The sequence below is a fragment of the Astatotilapia calliptera genome, chromosome 2, assembly GCF_900246225.1.
Source record: "Astatotilapia calliptera chromosome 2, fAstCal1.2, whole genome shotgun sequence".
Lineage (NCBI taxonomy): Eukaryota > Metazoa > Chordata > Actinopteri > Cichliformes > Cichlidae > Astatotilapia > Astatotilapia calliptera.
The window spans coordinates 27,016,368-27,037,767 of NC_039303.1; the positions used below are offsets into that span (position 1 = coordinate 27,016,368).

The 21,400-nt window shown below is 42.2% G+C and overlaps 1 protein-coding gene across 1 annotated transcript; it reads right to left on the reverse strand.

The window, feature by feature from the left end:
• Window positions 1–423: 423 nt before the first annotated feature.
• On the reverse strand, window positions 424–20,156 carry sh3rf2 (SH3 domain containing ring finger 2). The gene is given in 12 exon segments (XM_026191133.1): window positions 424–1,018; window positions 1,119–1,420; window positions 1,567–1,826; window positions 1,912–2,186; window positions 2,419–2,589; window positions 2,739–2,860; window positions 13,265–13,648; window positions 14,679–14,774; window positions 16,731–17,012; window positions 19,070–19,444; window positions 19,447–19,504; window positions 19,847–20,156. Coding segments are annotated over 12 exon segments (2,541 nt in total). The 5' UTR covers window positions 19,882–20,156; the 3' UTR covers window positions 424–837.
• Between the last annotated feature and the right edge of the window lie 1,244 nt (window positions 20,157–21,400).

Consider the following 21,400-nt stretch of genomic DNA (forward strand, 5'->3'; position numbering starts at 1 on the left):
TGACAGAAAGGAGAATTTACCTGGTCTGGCTCACTTAAAATTAAAGTGGGCTGTATGTGGCCCACAATGTAACATGAATCCCTGTTCTACACCTGCAGAGATTCCTCTGGGCTTAAAGGGTGTTTTTAAAATCTCCTCAGTCTTGGAAAGTTCTTGCTTACAGAGCACCAGTGGGTTTCTCTCTTTAATATTGAAAGGTTTTTACCTTATGAACAGATGACTGTTATGAATTAGTAGTACATGAATATAGTTGAACTGAACTGAACTAGTGTGCCACAAGAAAGTTGCAGTCAAAATCCAGGCTGCAAAGCAAGGTTTACATATAGAACAGGTCACTACCAAAGTAACATGCTACAATACGCTACTGTTGTTTCGTATTGTTGATGTCAGTTCTATGTCTGAAAGATGACATGAAACTACTGATGTCAAGGAAGTATACTTTATTACCGGAAAGGCATTTCACCTCATAATTTCTCTAATTATGTACAGATATAGTTAATACTTTCTTCATGGGTTTTGACAAAGGCACTCACAATGCGTGTAACATGGGTATAAAACGAGGAACAGTCGTTAAGTGTTTTTTTTTTTTATGTGCAAAATCTTGTAATAGTACATGTGTAAACAAACATGCATGGACATTAAAGGACGCAACAAATATTTCCAGAGAATTTACCCATACTCTAACTCAGAACAAAAATGAACACCTTCCACCTTCCAATTGTCGTTTGGCAGCATTAACCTTTGCAGCTCTAGGCGCGTCACCAGGTCTATCAAGTCACTTGGCAGTTTTAAAACATGGTATTTAGAAATATACATCACTACAGAAGGAATGCACGGTCAGCTGAGGCGTTCGAGGGATTGAAGAATACTGCTCTGGAAAAATCCTGTCTGCCCGCTGCTCTCCTGAGTAACGAGAACCCGCCCATCAGGTCGCGGTCTGTGGACGAGGACAAGCTCTCCTTGAAGCAGACTGAGCTCTGAGTCTGTTTGGGCTAAATGTGTCGCGGCAACTCTGTGTCTGTGGGGGGGGGGGGGGGGGGGGGGAGAAAAAAAAAATCAGTAATGACTTTCAAGACTGTATGATCAATCACTGCTCCAAACCCATAAATCCAACATACCTACTTGGGCTGAACTGTGCTGACACAGCTGACAACGTTGGCTGTGAGGTTGTCGGCTTCTGGTTAGTATAAAAATCTGTCATGGCCGTTTCAAGCCCCTTCCGGAGAATAGGACCTTTTCCATCTTTGAGGATAATCCCAGGTCCGTCCCTTCCCAATGTGAGCGATGGGGCCCACACTTCTAAAGGAAGGGGCCCGGGTCGGCTGTTGGAGAGAACCTGATTTCCTGACGACCAAGAGGCGGTCCGATGTCTTGGGGGAGGGGAGCCTTCATTTGTGACAAACCGCACAGACTTTGCCGGCTATGGAAATAAAACAAACTGTAAATCACACAAATAGTAGCGTGATTTAAATATTATATATATATATATATATATATATATATATATATATATATGCAAAAGCAAGATCAACTTTAATGACACTGATTTCATAAGAATGGCATTACCTTCTCTGTACTGGTCTTGTGCATGTCAGGCTTTACTAGAATTGACTGAGGGGTAGTGCTGTCCCTGTCCTTCATGAACACAGCAGAAGAGGGCGCTGCTGGATCAGTCATCCAACCCAGCGGTACGTTAGCATTGGATACAAAGCTGCCGCCCTTCTTCCTCTGCAGAGCAGGCGAGTAGCCAGATGCCTGATGTTGTGCAAAGTGCTGCGAGTTGGAGGGAACGTGGGAACTGCCCATGTGGGACGTGCGATTTGAGCCTGAAAAAAAAATAAAAGATCGTCACATACCTGACAAAGTGCATAATTCAATCAAGCCAAGAGAGTGTGGTTGTTTGACACTCGCCTCTGTGTGGGTGAAAAACGCGCCTTACAGTCTCCCAACCCTGTGAATCCCCGTAGAAGGAAGGTTTTCCAATCCCAGTGGGCGACATTGCATGGTGTGCTCCGTTTGGCACAGATGGGATCTGTCCTGGTGAGTATATCGCTCCATCACCATTCACCTTATCAAGAGCAAGGAACACAGTAGGGTTCTTGGCAGCTGTGTGTTTCTTTGCAGATAAAGTGCTGTACTGCGAGGGCACATTAGGCGCTTTGGTCTCCAGCAGTCTGGCCGAGGTTCTGTATTTTGGGAACAAAAATATTAGTATAGTGATAGTGATGAATGTCTACTTTCACATTGTTGCTATATATGACAAAGAAAACAGCAGCAGGCCGTGACATGCAGCTTTATATTTCTGATTCATAAATAAGTGTACAAAATAGCTCATCTTCATGCCCACACTATGTTACTATCTGAACCCAAATAGCATTTAGCTCCCATTTCCTGCGGTCAGCGATCGCAACCTCTCACCTGAGCACAGGAGTGACGTAGTTGCCGGGAAGAATGCCCACTTTGCCCGTTCTCAGCGATAACCCACGCAGCCAGCCTTCTTTGAATGTTCCGTACACGCCCACCATCTCCCCTTTCCTCAGCTCCAGCTCCTCTGGCCGGCGTGGTTTGTAGGAGTAGAGGACAGCACACCTGAGAAGTCAAAAACAATATACATCCAGATTATTCAGCCCTTTTTTGGCCACATATAACTGTTTCTTATTCTATTCACACCTCATAGATGTGACATTATACATTATAATACCATTAACACACCATGACTTTTCAAAACAGTGACTCACACACTGATGGAGAGCTGCTGTGTGGAGGAGTTTTTGCCATCTGCAGAGGCAGAGGGCATCTGGGGGTTCATCAGAGCCATAGAGATGGTGGGCGGAGTCTCGCTGGTCATTTTCTTCTCGCTCTAAAATGGGATAAATTCAAAATTATCATATAGGAAGCAAAGGACACCTCATGGTACATCGTTTATTATTCATCCCGTAATCACAATCCCAGCAAACTTAACAGTGTGGGCCAACAGTGGGCAAGTGTGGGTAAACAGTGGGGCTGGATTTCTATGGGCAACCTAGAAATTCTATATAATGACCCCTATGGGGTCATTATATAGAAGTGCTGTCCATTCTAGAGTGCTGTCGGCACCATTTAGGCACTCCCAACTGGGGCCTGCTTGGGATAAGTGTGGGCTTGCCCTGCCAACACAGCCCCACAGTTCACCCACACCTACCCAATGTGAGCCCGCATAGGCATGTTTGTTGGCACATTAATAAGGAAATATCATACAGGGAAATGTGACCGTTATGGAGATACTTAAACGACAGACCTTATTCTATTATGCGGTCAGAAATATGAGCCTGGGAAAAACCACCGATTCAATTTGGAAGTTAAACTGATCCTATTAAAATACTGCAAAAGAAGTCAATTAGTGAAAGAAATCAGGACCTATTCCATTTTCTAATAGACCCCTATTGATAAAGAAGTCACTAAAAGTAGCAACATTCTGGTAATAATGTACCACAGAGCACATCTGGGCCCCAGTAGGACAGCCCACACTGTGTGGGCATACCGTGGGTACGATCAGGCCCACAATGGGCCCCACTGTGGGCCTCTCTTTGCCAAATTTCACACTGATACTGTGGATGTGTGGGTTTGCCCACAGCACCCCCCTCACATAGGCCCCAAAGAGGGCCGCTTGCTGGGATGGCTGTCTATACCGAATGCAATTTTAATTCACTTAACAGTTTAATGTCGACAATGTGGTAAAATGATCAGAAGAAGGATAATTTACTCGATTTTTGTATTTTAGAATGTTTATTAACAGTAAAAAAACTTCAGGATGCTGATTTTTTTAATGAACAATGGCAAACATGTAACATGATCAAAGCAAAGACAAACACTTTTAAAAGAATAAAGAGTTTTTATCTGCACAGACCCTGATCTCTGAATCTATTGTCTTAATTTCTTCTGATTTTGTTGTGGTCAGCGTGTAATCCTGACTAATAACAGCCAGAGTTTATAAGGATATAGCAGCCAGGTTACATTTCTGTCTCCAGCTCTCTGCTCTGCTAATCTGCGTCATGGACGTATAAAATAATGGACTCAAGAGGTGCACATCAGCATGTTTGTTTGACTGGCCACACACACGTTGGCTGCATTCACACAAAATTTTCCAAGGTAGTGCCTTTCTGCAGGGCTGTGCAGAAGTGTGGGCCCATTTATTTCTCATGCTTTAGAACGTTACAGCTACGATGCAATCAGGAAATAACGTTTGATTTTTCTAAATCTCTGCTTTGTTCTGCTCAACACCGCTCCCTCTTTCGCTCGCTCCCCTGTTGAGCCAGGGAGGAGAAGTTTAAATGTTGTTGTGTTGTTAAACAGCGGCCTACGCACTTTGCTTGTTATGCCTTTAAGACAGGCATAATGGCACGTGAGCCTTCTGATAATATAAAGCAGTATTATGTAACTTTTACGCCTCCAACACCTCATTTTTGGGCACTACGTAACATGGATGAGAGGGTGTGAAGGTGCATTAACAAAGACCTGCTGCCATAGCTCACCACACACAAGGCTCTGCAGCAGGGGACCGATGTAAAAAGCTGAAGATATAAGAGCGTGCATGGAAGCAGGTGGCTATCAGCTGAGAACTTTTTACTCAGGCACCTTTCACTAAGTGGGGAAAAAAAGTAGATCTGCATCACAAAACTTGAGTACACAACAGGAGCCGAGGACGTGTTGAGCTTTGTCCGACTGGCAGCCAAGCTGCTACTCTCTTTCTGCAAGCTGACACTCCTAACACTAATTTACCTGTTGTTGTGTATAGTAAATTGCTGGTTTGTATCTAATACACCAATACGCCGGCTATGTTAACTAAATTTCAACTCATTTGCCCAGACATTGGCAAATAAGTTGACATTTGGCGTATCAGTGGTGGATGTTTATCTCTTACGTCAAATCAGTTTGTGCCAAGTGTTCAAAGACAGTGTGATTAAAAGCTAAATCATTCATGACTTTGGTATGTTGCCAGAATTTCACAATCGGTTCATTCCAAGAATGCAGCGCATTCAGTCTCTACATTTCTCCTCATTTCTTTAAGTTTCTCTTTTAATCTGTCACACGTTTGCACATAAGAAATGATTCATTGGATTTTCCTCTGAAATTCTTAGTCATACTTTGAAAAATGTAAACAGACTTCTTTTGCAGTGTATCTTTACAGATCAAAGCTTGTCTACTTAAAGCTTAGAGCAAAGAATATTTTACAGTGATGAAATCAGCAGGATGTGAGTCAAACAAGACTCAAATAAGGTGTGTTAGGTTAACCTTTATAAAGCCTGGCCTGTGTGCTGCTTTTTTTCCCCTTTAATCAAACACATTAGTCTTTCTTACTTAAAACAAAGATGCAGAAATAACATTGCTATGCCCATCTTCTCTGCTGATTCCTGCTTGTATTTACAGCACCACCACTAAACTGCTGCTCGAAGCTTTAACGATAGCCTTTGGGCTCAGAGTTCCTGCTATTACAGTATGCGGCTGGATGTTGCAGTGCTCTCACACTCTGTAACTCAACAGCACAAAGAAAGATGCATCTGACAGACGCATCCAGCACTGTAACCGCAGTCTCGCTTTTTTAAAGGCAGCGCTGTGAGGCAGAAGTAAAAAGTGTAAAAGTAAGGTTGCGTGCACCGATTCCTGAGGACACGACAGACTTCCATCATATGTGAGAGGCCACGAATGAGCATCTCTGTCATAAAGAAAACAACCATGTTTTTAAATGAATGAAGAAGCAGTATACATTATATTTGGACAAAAAAAAGAAAAGAAAAAAAGATGCAAAGCACTGACAACAAAGAATAACTTAATGTCTTAAATTATTCATCTCTTTCATGACTTTGTGTCCTATTTCTATTCTTAGGTTTTTATTTTAGCCACAAAGAGCCGGCTTTATTTATACTGCAGTCACGCTATGGCCAGGTGCACTGACCCAGCAGCTGCAGCGGCTAAAGGATATTGAAGGATACTTACACAGAGAAACTAACTCTGATATTAGTCAGGCAGAAAATAAAGTCTTATTTAGAGTGAAAGGTTGGCTTGCTCCTACAGTCTGAATCCTGCTAGCACAAACACGCGCATTAATTTAACAGGATATTAATCTGCAGCTTTTTGCCAACATCCTTTGACCTCACATGAAGTGAGACAGTTTGTATGGATGCCCAAAAAGTGTAAAACTAAATAAATTAATGAGCTCTTGTGAAATATTATAATGAATAAATGTAAATAGTTCATCAGTGAGGTTGCAGACGTAGAAATCACGTTCATATTTTTGACGGGGATTTTGATAACGAGCTTTAATCCCATGACCATCCAAAGTAAGTATGAGCTACTGTGTGACTTTGTGAAATAACGTCAGTAAAGTCATCAGCCTTGTCTTAACAAAAAGCACATTTTATTACATTTTATTGCCATGTTGTGGAAAAGAACTACTCTGCCTTCAAATAGTGTTGTTACTATGGAAATACCTGAACTCCAGGTCACTTTGTAAGAATAATGAGGAAATGACTTCTGGAGCCCTTAAAAACAATAAATTTTATTATATTAAAAAAGGCTTTTTGTTATATCTGCAACCTGTATCTTCTGAAATGATCATTTTACCGTCACAAAAGCAAACACTACCAACACCACGTCATAATGTGTGTCTAAAAATTATGATATGAGGTGAAAACATTCACAAAAGCTCTGACCGGACAGGTCTTTTCAGTTATTATGGATAAGACTTCTAGTCAAGCTGAAGCTGGTTAGCGGATATTACATGATGTTTAACTGTGATCAAAAGGTGCTAGGCCTGCACAGAATCAAAAAACCACCAAACAGCACATGACACGTTTGACTTCTATCCAGCTTGATCTCGAGTCACCGTGGCATCATGCCGACATCATCAGGAATTACCTCGCGGGATCACTTGCAGCTGCACTTTTCTGAGGTTGCTCTCCACTCACTGCAACCCCCCCGCCAAGGGCATGATAGAAGGCACGAGGCTTTTCCCTCATCCAACCAGCTCAGATGTGTGACGTTGTTACGTCTTCTGCGTCATTTTCAATATTAACATTTTATTTGTTAAAATTGCACTATTCAAGTCTATTTTTTTCCTGCTAAAAATGATTAATGAGGCCAAAATGAGATTCGAAACAACTGCAATTTATAATTAATTTAAAGAGACATAGAACTGTTGTTTAAACATGTGAAGACATAAGATCTGTGCAGACTGATTTCAAACCTCATTTGATTGATAGATTTGATTGATTTATTGGTCTTTGGATTTTATTTCGAGTGTTTGTTTATGAAGTTTATATGTATGACATGTTGGGAAGTATAAACCCTGTCAACTCATTATCATGGATATGTTCTCTTACATGTTTATGGTTATGGAAAAGTTTTTCAATTGGGTGAAAAGAAGAATAACCTTGAACGCAGCTTTTGTCCCCCACCCTAGTGTACTCACTAGCTTTCAATCACTTTACAGGTTCGGGATTTTATTCGAGTTCAGTTTTTAAGCTTATGTCTCCACCCTGGATGTGTTTAATGAAAACTCCAATCAGACAACATAAATTAGCTGTGCAGAGGGACGAGTAAGCTGAATTTCAAACAGCCAGTTAGAGGGTGAGGATGATTTATATTATTGACTAGTCTCCCTCTTTAGTAACCAATTAATGCTTTGGTTTTTTTAAGCTAAAAAAAAAAAAAAAGAAAAAAAAAAAAAAGGGAAAAATCAATGACGAGTGAAAAGAGGGAAAAAAAAAAAACTTTGTGGAGAAAAATAGTATAACTTCCCCACACTGTCCCGCTTACCATTATTTTTTTTATTCAACTGCAACGTGTCAGTCTGTGCAACCTTCGTCAGGTACAGAGAAAAAGTGTTCATGCAAACATTTGCACATATATACACATTCAGAGAGATTCAGCCAATTAGGGACTCCTCCATGTATTCTTTAGTCAACTGAGTGATGCATAGTGTTTTTAGGAAATGCAAACATCACAATTCAAACCACATACACCCCAAAAAAATAATATAATGGAGAAGCCACTACATAACATTGAGTGCAAGTTCATCATTCAGTCCTTTAGGTGACAATATCTGCGAGGTGAATGCCTCTCTTCTCTTCACTAACAAGTCATGGTTTCCACCCATTGGAGGTACTGGAACATGCTCAGTGTCACAAAATCATAAAGATGCAGAGATCATGTTTCATATCATTAAAAAAATGTGCTTCTACTGAATAATTTTGTCACATCGGTGAATCGCACTTTTATTGTTAACTTATTCTCCGTGTGGTTTTGCTGATATGTGCAAAACCACAAGGGCAATGTATCATTTATATATAATTTGAGTAAATGCACATGTAGTCACACTTCTTATCGGAAATTTTTTTCCGGTATGCGACTGAAAAAAGTATGTAGTTTTACTAGTGTTGTGACACTGGACGCAGTGTCCACACCAGTAATTTCCATTTGCAAGGGCATTCAAAGGGGTCTGACACGGTGTTCTGGGAATCCATCCTAACTCACAAGCCATCCTACCCATTGTTTCTGCACATGTGTACAACACAAAACCCACATTTACTTCATTTTTTTTTTTAACCCATTGCCAATATTTCTTATGGTTAGGGTTATGGTTTGGATTAGTCAGAAGTCACCATCAAATTATAATACGGGTAGGACGATTTGTGAAAGTAGAACGGTTTCTCAGAACAACGGCTGACTATCTCGTGTTTTAATGGAACCACGTTGTCCTTTAAATTTCGTTCTTATTTATATACAAACAAAGGTGGGAGATTTAAAATGGGATCTGATTTCAAAATTTGGCAGTGCTTAAAAAAACAAAACAAACAAACAAAAAAAAAAAAAAAAAAACCTGACCTCCCTCACAGAAGAATAAGTAGTTACAGGTCAGTTCTCTATCCCTTGCAAGAATTTAGATTTTATCTCTATTGCTCTTTCTATAAAGTCCTCTGTGGTTTTGCACAGTTGGCGCAATCTAAAAACTGACTTTTAGGAAAGCCTTACTTAAGTAGGCACAAGTAGCTAATAATAATGTATGTCTATCAGTATCTTGTCGACATTGTTATACATAACCCATGTGTCAATGAAAATAAGTGTTGTACTCAAAAATAAACTTATGGTTATTTTTAAATGTACAGGGTGGGCCATTTATATGGATACACCGTAATAACATCGGAATGGTTGGTGATACTAAAGTCCTGTTTGTGGCACATTAGCATATGTGAGGGGGCAAACTCCTCAAGATGGGTGGTGACCATGGTGGACATTTAGAAGTCGGCCATCTTGGATACAACTTTTGTTTTTTCAATAGGAAGAGGGCCATGTGACACATCAAACTTATTGGTAATGTCACAAGAAAAACAATGGTGTGCTTGGTTTCAACGTAACTTTATTCTTTCATGTTTCTCTTTGTTCACAGCCATTGACATGTCAAAGAGGTTAACACGTGAGGAGCGGATCGAAATTGTGTTGATATCTGGTGAACGCAGTAACCGGGTCATTGCAGCAGATTTCAATGCAAGACACCCTACGAGACGACCCATCTCCCATGCTACAGTCAGCAAACTGCTTGCCAAGTTTCGTGAAACTGGTTCAGTGTTGGATTTGCTAAAATGTGGACGCAAGAAAACTGTCACTAATGAAGAAACATCAGTGGCTGTCCTAGCTTCATTCAGCAAGAACCCACAGCGTAGCACTCGCCGCATGTCACTGGAGAGTGGCATTAGTCAAATATCCCTTCGGTGGATATTAGTTACTCACAAATGGCACCCTTACAAACTCCAGCTACTGCAGCATCTCAGCGAGGATGACCCAGATCGGTGCACAGAATTTGCAGAATGGTCAAAACAAAAATTGGAACAGGACCCTCAGTTCACGCAGAAAATTTTGTTCAGTGATGAGGCAAACTTTTATGTAAATGGTGAAGTTACAAACAAAACCATCGCTATTGGTCTGACACTAACCCACATTGGATGGATCCCTCCAAGACTGTTGGAACAACAAAAGTGATGGTTTGGTGTGGTATATGGGGTACAACGATAGTGGGTCCATTCTTCATCAATGGAAACCTCAAAGCCACTGGATATTTGAAATTGCTACATGATGATGTGTTTCCCTCTTTATGCACTGAAGCTGGCACGTTCCCTGAGTTTTTCCAGCAAGAGGGTGCACCACCACATTATGGGTGCCAGGTCCGAGCATTCCTAGATGAACAGTTTCCTGGAAAGTGGATTGGTCGTCGTGGGCCAGTTGAATGGCCCCCAAGGTCTCCCGATCTGACCCCCTTAGACTTTTATCTTTGGGGTCATCTGAAGGCAGTTGTCTATGGTGTGAAGATACGAGATGTGCAGCACCTGAAACTACGGATACTGGATGCCTGTGCTGGCATTTCTCCTGCGGTGTTGCTATCAGTGTGTGAAGAGTGGGACAAGAGGGTTGCATTGACAATCCAACACAATGGGCAGCACATTGAACACCTTTTATAAGTGGTCAAAACTTGTAAATAACTCATGAAAGAATAAAGTTACGTTGAAACCAAGCACACCATTGTTTTTCTTGTGACATTACCAATAAGTTTGATGTGTCACATGACCCTCTTCCTATTGAAAAAACAAAAGTTGTATCCAAGATGGCCGACTTCTAAATGGCCAACATGGTCACCACCCATCTTGAGTTTGCCCCCTCACATATGCTAATGTGCCACAAACAGAACTTTAATATCACCAACCATTCCCATGTTATTACGGTGTATCCATATAAATGGCCCACCCAGTATATTCAGATCCTCTTCATTTCCTTGAATGAATAATAACAGTAGAAGCAAAGCTGTAAATGTAAGAAGCTAAAACACATTTATGTCAAAATGAAGATTTAAAATAATTAATTCATACTTTCATGTAACTTCATCTAAACTAAGGTAATACCCTCCTTGCTGCATTAGCTTAACAATCTACTTTGCCTAAAATGCCACTAAGCTTTTGACCAGGTCACCTACAATCCATCACGTGTGACTAATCAAAATCTGAATTTAATTCAGGTTTCCTGTTTTGTACCTCTGCACAGTCAAACAGTGAACTAGATTACAGATCAACTGCAGTCGTACTCAAACACAAAGCCTCAAAGCTCTTCTGATCTGCGTTTACCTAAACTTTTATCTGTCTATCTTCGGTCTTCCATCTCCGATTAAGCTTGAGATTTGAAGAGAACCGTCTGCCACTTATCTTGTTTTTACTTTTAAATCTATTTTTTCTGTTTTCGGAAGCACTTTGTGACTCTGCACTTGAAAACTGCCGTATAAATAACTCAGCCTAATTATTTCTGCTCTTTTATGCAGTCACTTTGCAGGGTGACTGCATAACCACTGATAACAATTACAATGATGTCAGATATTCTGGTGAAGTATGATAGGGGAGTGAACTTTTTTTTCAAATTAATCCTAAAGTTTGCTCTTACATAACTGTGCAGATATTCACACTAATATGCATTATTTCATCCACAGTGGGAGGGAAGCTGCAAAATAAAAAAAAAAAGAAACAGGCGAGAGTCAGAGGTAAGAGCCGATGGGAAGCGGCACCAAGAATAGCACAAACATGCCGTCTAGGTCACTGGAGAGCTCAGCCTCAGCTTCAGGGACACGGCCCCTCCGCTCCCTTAAAAAGGGGGAAGTGTGTGGCTCGTCTGCCATTACAGGCTCGCTGATGTGAAAGGGAGCGTTACCTGCTTAGTGAAGAGGAAGGAGTTTGAAGGAAGGGCAGAGAGGGAGAGGGGTCTGTTATGTAAGCAACTTCACTAGTGACTCATCATCATCATCATCAGCATGAGAGCGATAAGCAGACACACTGAGGGACTCTCTGAGCCTCCCACTCTCCACATCTATTTCTCATTTTTTCCTCCTCCTTCTTCCCACTTCATGCGTTTTTTGTTTTCGCAGCCTGAAAATGTGTCGCGTTTCTCTCCCTCGCTCCATACCATTTTCTCGGACGCTCAGCTTTTCCTCTTCCTGCCGTACTGCCCCGTTTCCTCATTTCTTATCGTTCCCCTCCGCCTCCCTTCCTCTCCTGTTTCTCTCCAACCTGCATGAGGTTGAGCATTTCTGCGCTCTGACATGTGTAATTGCAGGGCAGAGCCGAGACGTTTGAAAGGAATCAAAGGAAATCGCTATTCTGAAGGGCAGGGAATTTGGCAGCGCGTTACATTATTAAGCCTTCCAGAGGCTTTCATGCCAGCACTGTACTCTTAGGCCCCGTGACTTGGTGCCACATCACCGCTGTTTTCTAATGTGAAATAACAGCACTATGTCCGGTTATTTACTCCAACGTGCTAATGATTTATAGGAGCTTTTGGGTCATTTCCCGAGTAAGTTTTATCACAAGCTTTCTCAGAAATTAACTCTTCTTGTCTTGGTTAAAGCTATGTGCAGGGACATGTTTACCAATCATGCCTCGCCCTGATATTGCTACACATTCTTCATAAAGTATGCAGCAGATATCATGTTAGTGCCGGAAAAGCTATGAACCCAATAGCCTGAAACACTAACATTCCCAAACTCCAGCCTCACTAAACAATGAAACAGCAAAAAGTCTTCAGTTTCAAGACTGTTAATGACTTCTAGTCTTCTAGAGGTAATAATTAATTTAGACAGTAAAATTGACCTGCTTTCTTCTGTGCTCCCTCAGAGTTAAAAAAAAAATAAGTTAATGAGTCATTTTAACAATCCCATCAAATCAGAAGAGATTTCCTCTTTTCTCTCCTGCTTGACAGTTCTCCCTGTGAGGATTCAAACTCGCACAACATCACAAACCACATGTCCCTGAGATGAAGAGAGAAAAAAAGAAAACCCACCCTGTGGAACTATAATTCATCTCAGACGGGAAATCCTGGCTTTTGTCCCAGGACTCGTGATTAAAGACCTCTCAAAAGTTACGGTCCACTCACCTCCACTCCTCACTTCTTTTGTTTCCCTTTCCCACATGTGTCTCGTCTTAATGAGAACCACTTAATCACAAGGGCGATCTCTTTCTCACTCATTCCTGCAGCTTACAGTGTCACGGTTCCCTCCCTTAACCAGAGGCCAACTTGATCAGTGACTCAAATAAACACCTCTTATTATCGCACATAAAACCATTTCACCTTTTTGCCAACAGCATGTTTTCTGTTATAGCAAATCACTGCGAGCAAAGCCAAACCCAGCTTTAATTAAAAGATTAGAGCAGAGGTGGAGAAAAGAATAAATAAATAATAAGAGAGTTATGTGACTCACTTGTAACAGGTGTCTGTGCGAATCAGAGTGGCGTCTTCGCTGAGAGTTCACTCTGGAAGAATGAGAGTGGCCCCGGGTGGTAGTGGGCACAGAGAGGCGCTGCGTCTGACCCTGACGGTTGTAGCTGTTGAAGGTGTTGTTGTTGTCTCCTGTCTGATAAAAGTTGCTTCCTCCGGCTACGGGCTGTTTCCGTTGGTTGGAGAGGGGCAACGTGCTGATGACGGGCGTCTTAGCCGGGGCTTGAGGGACTCCGTAATGGGCAGTCCTACTGGATGCGTCAGTGGCCTTGTCTTTGCCCCCGCTCGAAGTCTGATGGTGAAATTCTGCTAGATCCCCCCCCCTCCGACTCTTTCCCTTCAGCAGTTTGGCAGCCACAGAGTTTGGCTGGAATAGGATGAATGCATAAAAACGAACCACAGTAAGAAACGTAACACAGGAAAATCCTCAGTCAAGAAAAACAATTCCTCTCAAACTTGCTCTAACCTGCGCCTGCCAACCTCTGCTCCTGCTGACCAGCTAAAAATCTGTCTAAATACACCCACTTATCACCGCTATGCTCACCCCTACAACTTGTTGGACAGGCAGGCAGCAGAGAGCGTGAGAAGTACCAGCCAATAAGCCAGGCAGGGTTGGATACTGCTGAGAAATGAGCCGCGCAGACAGACAGGCAGGCAGACAGGCATTGGCAGGGTTAATGCTTTCACTCTCCACAGTGATGTGCTGTTATGCCACCCAAGCAGAGAAAGCATTACTGTGTCTTTACGCCTGGCTGCACGACACAGGAAGAGGCTGGCTCAGAAAGGAGAGGAGGAAAGTGGAAAGGAGAAAGATAAAGAGCATCACTGAAGCAGGGCTCGAGGAGAAGACATGGGTGAGTGGGAGATAAAAGTATGCATGCATTAAAGAGAGGACTAATAAGAAGAGGGGGTATATTAGTGAGGAAATCACAGCAAAGCAGATGACAAGTTAGGAAAGTAAACAGGAAGTGAATGAGGCATTGACCCCAGCGACTGAATGAACAAACACAGCCCCCCTCCAGCATGGGTGAAGTTAATTCCTGGAGGCAGAAAGTGCAGAGGAAAACAAATGACAGTCAGCCAGCTAAGCAAGCCCCGCAACCCTGAGTAAGCCACATAGTCACAAACTAATGAGCAGCTGCAGACACAGCAGGGCTTCGCAGATTAGCTTTCTGCCTCAGCACTTTACAGAGCAGGAGTGACATTTACTGACAAATCAGAGATTTGAATGAAAAGCAAGTTAGCGTCCCGGCAGTGACCTGGAATTAATGGCATCCGGCGACGACATCTGCAGTTCAATTGATTACACTACCGGAGAAAAGTGGCTAACGGCAGGTGTCGACCTCGATCGCGCTGAAAAGGTCACAACTCACATCCAAGGAAGAAAAGAAACTCACCTCTGTAAACTGCTCAGGGCAGAATCCCACTTTCTCCCCCAGCTTGGCCTCGATCCAGTTTTCATCCACCCGCCTGATGAAAGTAAGAATGTCTCCCTGTATGAAGCACAAAATAAATAACAGACTGAAAACCACACACAAGACGGGACACAAGATGGATTTAACAGAGTGCGCTTGCCCCAGAGACTGAGCACTCAGCTCGGAAACTCTGTGTTTCTCCGCGAACATGTGACATAAGCTCCCTTTGTGTCTGCAGGCCTTGTCCTTTTCTGTGGCCAGCCTCTTAAAAAAAACAACAACATTTGACCACCTAGATTGAGAAACAAAAGAGGCTCGGTCGAGGGCGTTTTAATGGAGGGCACAAAAGTACCCAGGCCCTTATATAACTGCCTCAGAAATCCAGGGTAAGTAAGAACTGCTGCAATGGAGGTCTGAGCCTCCGTTTCCACAAGTCTCAGTTTTCAGTCTCTGAAAACAGTGAAAAGAATAAAAGCGGTGATCCTTATGTAGCAGTCTTTGCTGGGGACTTCCTGCGCTCTTTGTATTCACAGATTGCTACAAACACAGGTTTAATATAAAAGAAAGCAGGATTAAGTTCAAGGGGTTAAGCATCAATTCAAAACTGCTGTTTCCCTGCCATGACAGAAGATAAGTCAATACACCAGTTGAAAGGCTTCTAACATCCTAGCCGACGGCTAACTGACAGATCTGTCCTTTATGCATCTATGAAATCTAAACCGAAGCAAGTAGTCAAACCAGCAGCTAAAACTATGACCGTATGACTTTATCGGTGTCTCAGATCATTGTGGAGGAGTTTTGGTCCACTTTTTGTTCATGCACAGCTTCAGTTACTCTGTTGTAGATTTGCTGCTGTACTGTCCCATTTTCAGCCAAGCTTTAGCTGTCAGCCACATGGCCTCACATTACCTCTCCACCATCATCTTGACAGCTGGTATGAGGTGTTGATATGTTGTGTTTGGTTTCCAAACATGGTCCTGTGCATTATGACCAAACATCCGCACACTGGTCACTGAACAAAGCATAAAGTCTTACGCTTTGTTCAGAAGCAACTTTGCAAACCTCAACTGTTTGGTAGGGTTCTTCTGGCAACCCTACCAAACAAGCCTAACTTGTTCAGTCTTTTCCTAATTGCATTGTGGAGTCTGAGATTTAGCTCTTGGGTTTTTTGTTTTTTTTTTAAGTTGTTTCCCTTGGGTGTAAAGTCCTGGAAAGGACTTTCTGTTAAACACACACCTGAATATATCAGACTATCAATGAATAAAGAGCATTTGACTATCAGCAAATGGCTGCTGCTTACACTCTCTGGACCAGATTTACTAATATGTTGCTCCATAAACTGGGTTTTGGTGTAAAAAAGGTGTTTACAGGGAGAGCGCAGTAACAGATTTGCGACTGACGCTGTTAAACATGTGTCGCAAGGTGACCTCATAAGGTGCAAAACGTAAGAAGGAGAATATTTAAATCAAGCACAAAAACATTTACTGATATTTGCGACACACAATTTACTGCTAATTCTGCAGATATTTAAAGCATGTCTCATTTTTACCAGTTGATATTGAAATGAATCAACTGTGCCTGTGTTTAGAAAATAGCAAACACCTATCAGCGCTGTCTGGGGATTGAGCTCAAACGCTACTTTGCCCTGTTTAGTAAATCTGGCCCTTAATTCTATGGAAGCATTACCGACTGCACAGACCCCTTTGAAAACTGTCTTTTTCACATTACTGGGGAGCTTACTGAAATCATAAAGAAATAAAATACAGGTGCTTTTTAGCCACAATAAATATGTGAAGTTTGGTCCATTTGTACCGCCATGGTGGTCTGTAAACTTCAGTGCATGTGCGATAACTGAATTTCTAAAAACGAGGCTTGTAGCATATTTCTTGCAGAGGAACCTTTATACTTTTTCACTCTAGAGGTTCACTGAAGTAAAACCTATGCTATTTAAAAGGTTTAAAACTGTGCACACACAATTACCCCATGAACACTATATTGCCCTGCTGCACTAACTCAGCAGTCTGAGTGGCTCACCTTGAGGAAGCTGAGAAAATATCTGCTGTCTTCCAGATTCATTTCTTCTGGTTTAAAGTCACACAGTGCTCTGCACAGAACTGGTGCTTGGAGCTGCTGGAGGGGCTGCAGCTGAGGTGTCTGGCTGACGACCTGCTGAGCACTGACAGACGCACTGCTACTGTCGCCGGCGTGCCAGTTGTCATCCCCTTTGTGTTTTGGTGTGATAGCGTTACCAGCCGAGAGGAACATCTCTCCTGACAGATCACCTCTGTGGCTATACACTGATGCTCTGTGAGCAGCCTAAAGTGTGGAAGAAAGTCAAATTTCAGCTTCTTTATGTTGAAATAATTAAGATTTCTTACATAATGTAAGATTTTAAAGATCCCACACTCTGCAATTTCATCTGTAAAAATCCCCGGCTATGACACATTTTAAGAAAATAAGTGACAGTTGGTGTGAGGTGCTACAGAAACACTCTGCATTTAATTTGTGCTTCATCTTGTAATACGAGTTAGATTGTGGGATGACAAAACAATTTTGCGCTGAACCGGCACTGATGCACCACTGAGATATGAAGATGACTTTTATATGACACATCCTTTCTTTTTTCTTTTTTCCCCCCTTTCAAGATTGTATCAAGTTTACACTTCAGTTTGGAGTTTTTCGAAAACGGCACAAAAGCGATTACGCTGCCTGAGAGGGCACAAAATCTGATTAATATGGACTTCAAGTCATACTTAAAGTAACAATTTCACAAGTCTCCTCGTGATTTCCGTAACTAAATGCAGGCTACACCCTGAGCTTCACTGATTATTACCAGTGGAAAATGTCATATGTGCAATTTAAATTGATGGTTTAGGGATTTTGTATCAAGTCTGTAGATAAAGTGTTTACATCCACTTTACGGCCAATCATCGTAGCATTGGGTTACAGTTAATCAGACTGACACATACTGTATCCATGACAGCATTCGGAAGAAGCCAAAATGATCACTAACTCGGTTTAACGAAACAGGCTCAGCTTTCTGAACTGTGACTGAACTCAAATCAGGTTTCAAGTAGAATACTGAACTCTTCTTGTTTAGCTCGCACATGTGAGAACGCAGATTTGTGGACTGTAAAGTTTTTGCAGAGATGCATATAATACTAATTTTTAAAAAAAAAAATGCATAAGAAATAGTCAGTTCACTGGGCTTTGTATATTTCCCTCTTCATCATCTTCTTCTGCCTATGGCAATCTCTAAATCTGCATGCTGAATTTGTTTTTTGTTTTTCATTTTGCACACAAATAAAACTGTCGTCCAATTTTTTCTGGTGGCACCCAAAAGCCTGCATCACTGCCAGAGAGCCAAAGTTGGAGGTCCAATTGGGTTCATAAAGTGGGAAAACACAGATTTTCTAACTTTACCACCACCACCACCACCATAGAAAACAGCAGACTTTCAGCATTAATTAAAAGGGTTTTACAAAAGCATTGCATTAACTGATTAATTTCACTGACTTTTCAGCTAAAAGTCTGAACTTTAGTCACATGATGATTGTTTGATTTCAGATCCACTGTGGTGATGTGCAGGGGGCAAAAAGTGTATAATTGTCAAAAAATGCTTATGGAGCTAGCTGTATTCATGTGCACTTTACTTCACTTTCTGGCATATAGAACATTTTTTCCCCAACTTGTTCTACGGCTTGGCCCACCTTCCTAAGAATGCCCATCATTTGTCCCCTCAGGGGCATTGCTTTAAGTAGAAATATGTTTTCTTCTTTAAACGCTTTATTTTTAATATATAAACACCAGAATGCTAGGAATATGAAGTACTCTGTTTTGCATGAGCCACAAACTTTCAGATGTATGGAGATTAGTCGAAAAATATCGCTTAGCTACTGTTGGAAATATAACCGAGCAGTAAACCACAGCTCTCCATGGAGTTGACACACATATTATCATCTGGTTGGTTTTTCCCTCCTGTTGCCCTGCATGCGTGTGGGTGTATCACTCAGCAGCACTTCTATAGATTAACGGCATAAAGTGCTATCTGTTTTTTCCCCATCACTTGATAATTATAGTATTTTCTATAGTTTGCTTAAAGGATCTTATCTACATCCAAGATTGATATTCCATCATATTAAAAATCCCCAAAGTTCAAAGGTTAGGTAGTACAAGTGAAAGGGCAAACACTTGCATTTTTACTACTGTGTAAAACCCTTCAGCCCGTATAGTGTAGTGTAGTGTTAATAACAAATAACTATACTTGTCAGTAGTGATGTGCAACACTTGAGTTTGGGTTTCACATATTAGTTTTTACAGTTCCACTTTGTTTCTCATATAGCTGTAGATGACTGGGCTGAGGCCTTACTCACCTCATTGTTCCCCTGCTTCTCTCTGTTTGGACTTTCCTGGTACTGTTTATCGTCCCTGGCTGTTAAGCTCTCCCGGGACACGGGCACTGCATAGCGGGATTTCTGTGTGTTCTTGCTGGGGCCCGAGGGACCGTTGAGCCCCTCCAGGAGCCGCACCAGCAGGAGGTTTGTCGGCAGCTCCTCTGCGGTCCTGGCCGGGACAGGAGCGCGGCACTCAGGGCAAAATAGCTGGTACTGGTCAGCCTCGTGCCTCTGCAGGCAGGGCAGGCAGAAAGTGTGCTGACAGGGAAGGACCTTGGCTGACGCATCCAGCTTCTCCAGACACAGAGGGCACTCCAGCAAGGCCATTAGAGCCAGCTCCTCCATTTTAAAACTTGTTTAAAACTGTTTGAGAATAGGACTTCTGGTACATCGGAAACACTATAATCCACCATTCTGAGACAGAAACACAGAAAGGAATGAAAAGCTGATGTAGTGAAATAAGTTACTGCCAAAACACAGTGAAGCAGTTACAACACGAGTGACCAATGTCCTCGCACATGACAGCCAGTAGAACTCCATGTCCCACCACATACCTCCAGACAGCTTTGATAAGGTCGAACTACAACCTAATAGAGCGCCCCACGCGCAGCTGCTCGCCCGCGGTGCTTTACACAGGTGTCATGTCGGCTCACCTGACTCCACAGGTAGGACAGAACCAGGAAATAACACAGTTCTTCCATATTTGTTTACAAGAAAAACCCTCAAAGAACAAAAAAGCACACACGTGGTACTTACACGTTTGCTTCCTGCCAATCAGAGGGACAATCCATAAACTTCGACTATTTGGAAATGCGCAACTTCTTCCCCGCCGTCGTCGAGACGCGGTGCGCCGAGCACGGGGCACAAAGGGCGCATCAGCTTTACCTTAAACCCGTGCCAAATATCACGACGACATTTAAAAAGAAACGCACCTGGTAGAATTCTACTCAAAACAAACTCCTTAAAATGTCCCAGCCGCCTTCGGGCGCATCCATCAGGAACTGTCTCGGGTTTCAGTGTCTTGACTAAGTTTAACCCTTTACAGCTGATCAGCTCGGCTACACCGTTCAGGGTAATGACACGGAATATTTCAAGGTGATGTCATGCAAAGGATTAAAATGGACGTTTAAAATCAAATCTCCTGTAAGACAAATGCTTTTTGCAATTCCTACATTTAAAAAAAACATTTATTTATTTATATATTTATTTTTAACTGTATATGTTTTGCATAGTCTCAAACAAATCCTTAAAAACACTAAAATTAAACATGGCAGACATTGAAGCTTTTAATTATTTTTCCCTTCAAATGAACCGTCTGAGCATGCCCATCTTTATTGATTAAAACATGTATGAAACGGGGAATTTTGGGCATCATTTACAGCGCAGTCGTGTGACTTTGGCTCCCTCTGCTGGTGCATACACTCACCGCACTCCGCAGCAGTTTATAAAGCCCCACAGCAGTGCACATCAGTTTGAATTGAGTAAAGGGAATATCAAGCATACCTGACATTCACCGGCACTCCTTTCCTCCACCACAATTTTGCCAAAAGGCATTTAAAGCAGTTCACAGTTAACATGTCGCACGACTTTTAATTGTTGCTCGGATTACAGCAGCACCGCCCAAACCCCAAATTCCCTTTCTTGCACCAAAGTGTTAAATAATTCACCAGTGTGGGCTGTGTACTGAAAGTTCAGGACATCAGTTTGAATTTTTTAAACAAACATGAATCTTTCATCTCTTTCCTCACGTCAGCAGAACTCGGGGAATTCTAAAAATGTACATATGGCTTTTACAGAGAGAGAGAGAGAAGAGGAGAAAGTGAGGGGGAGAGATTAGCCATGGCTTATTTACATGCTCACCTCAGTGTTGATACAGGGCCTTCCTCCTAAGAACCTCATAAGTGTAGACACGAGGGGGGCCGAACTGCACTTGATTTTAGTTTATTTTTAGGTCTTTTTTTCCTTACTGGACTGAAACGTAACCTCCTGATGACTGTAACACTCTCGCGTGTGAGTGATTGATCTCCTGTAATCCTTTGAAAGATGGAGAAGGGAGTGTGTTTGTTTAGTTGTTCAGAGGGAGTCAGTACATAAGTGCTTATCAGCTCCTTACAGCCGACGATCAGTCTGGCCTCCACTGTGGAGCCTTGCATGTTGCAGGAGTGGGGATCATGTCTGATGGTTCTGATATATAGTCTATCTGATGGAGAGTTGAAGGATCTCCCCCGGGGACAGCTCTGAGCTGGCTGCCCTGTCTCTCAGAATATCATGGCTTGCCACGAGTTGCTGTATATAAAGTAGTGACTTCTT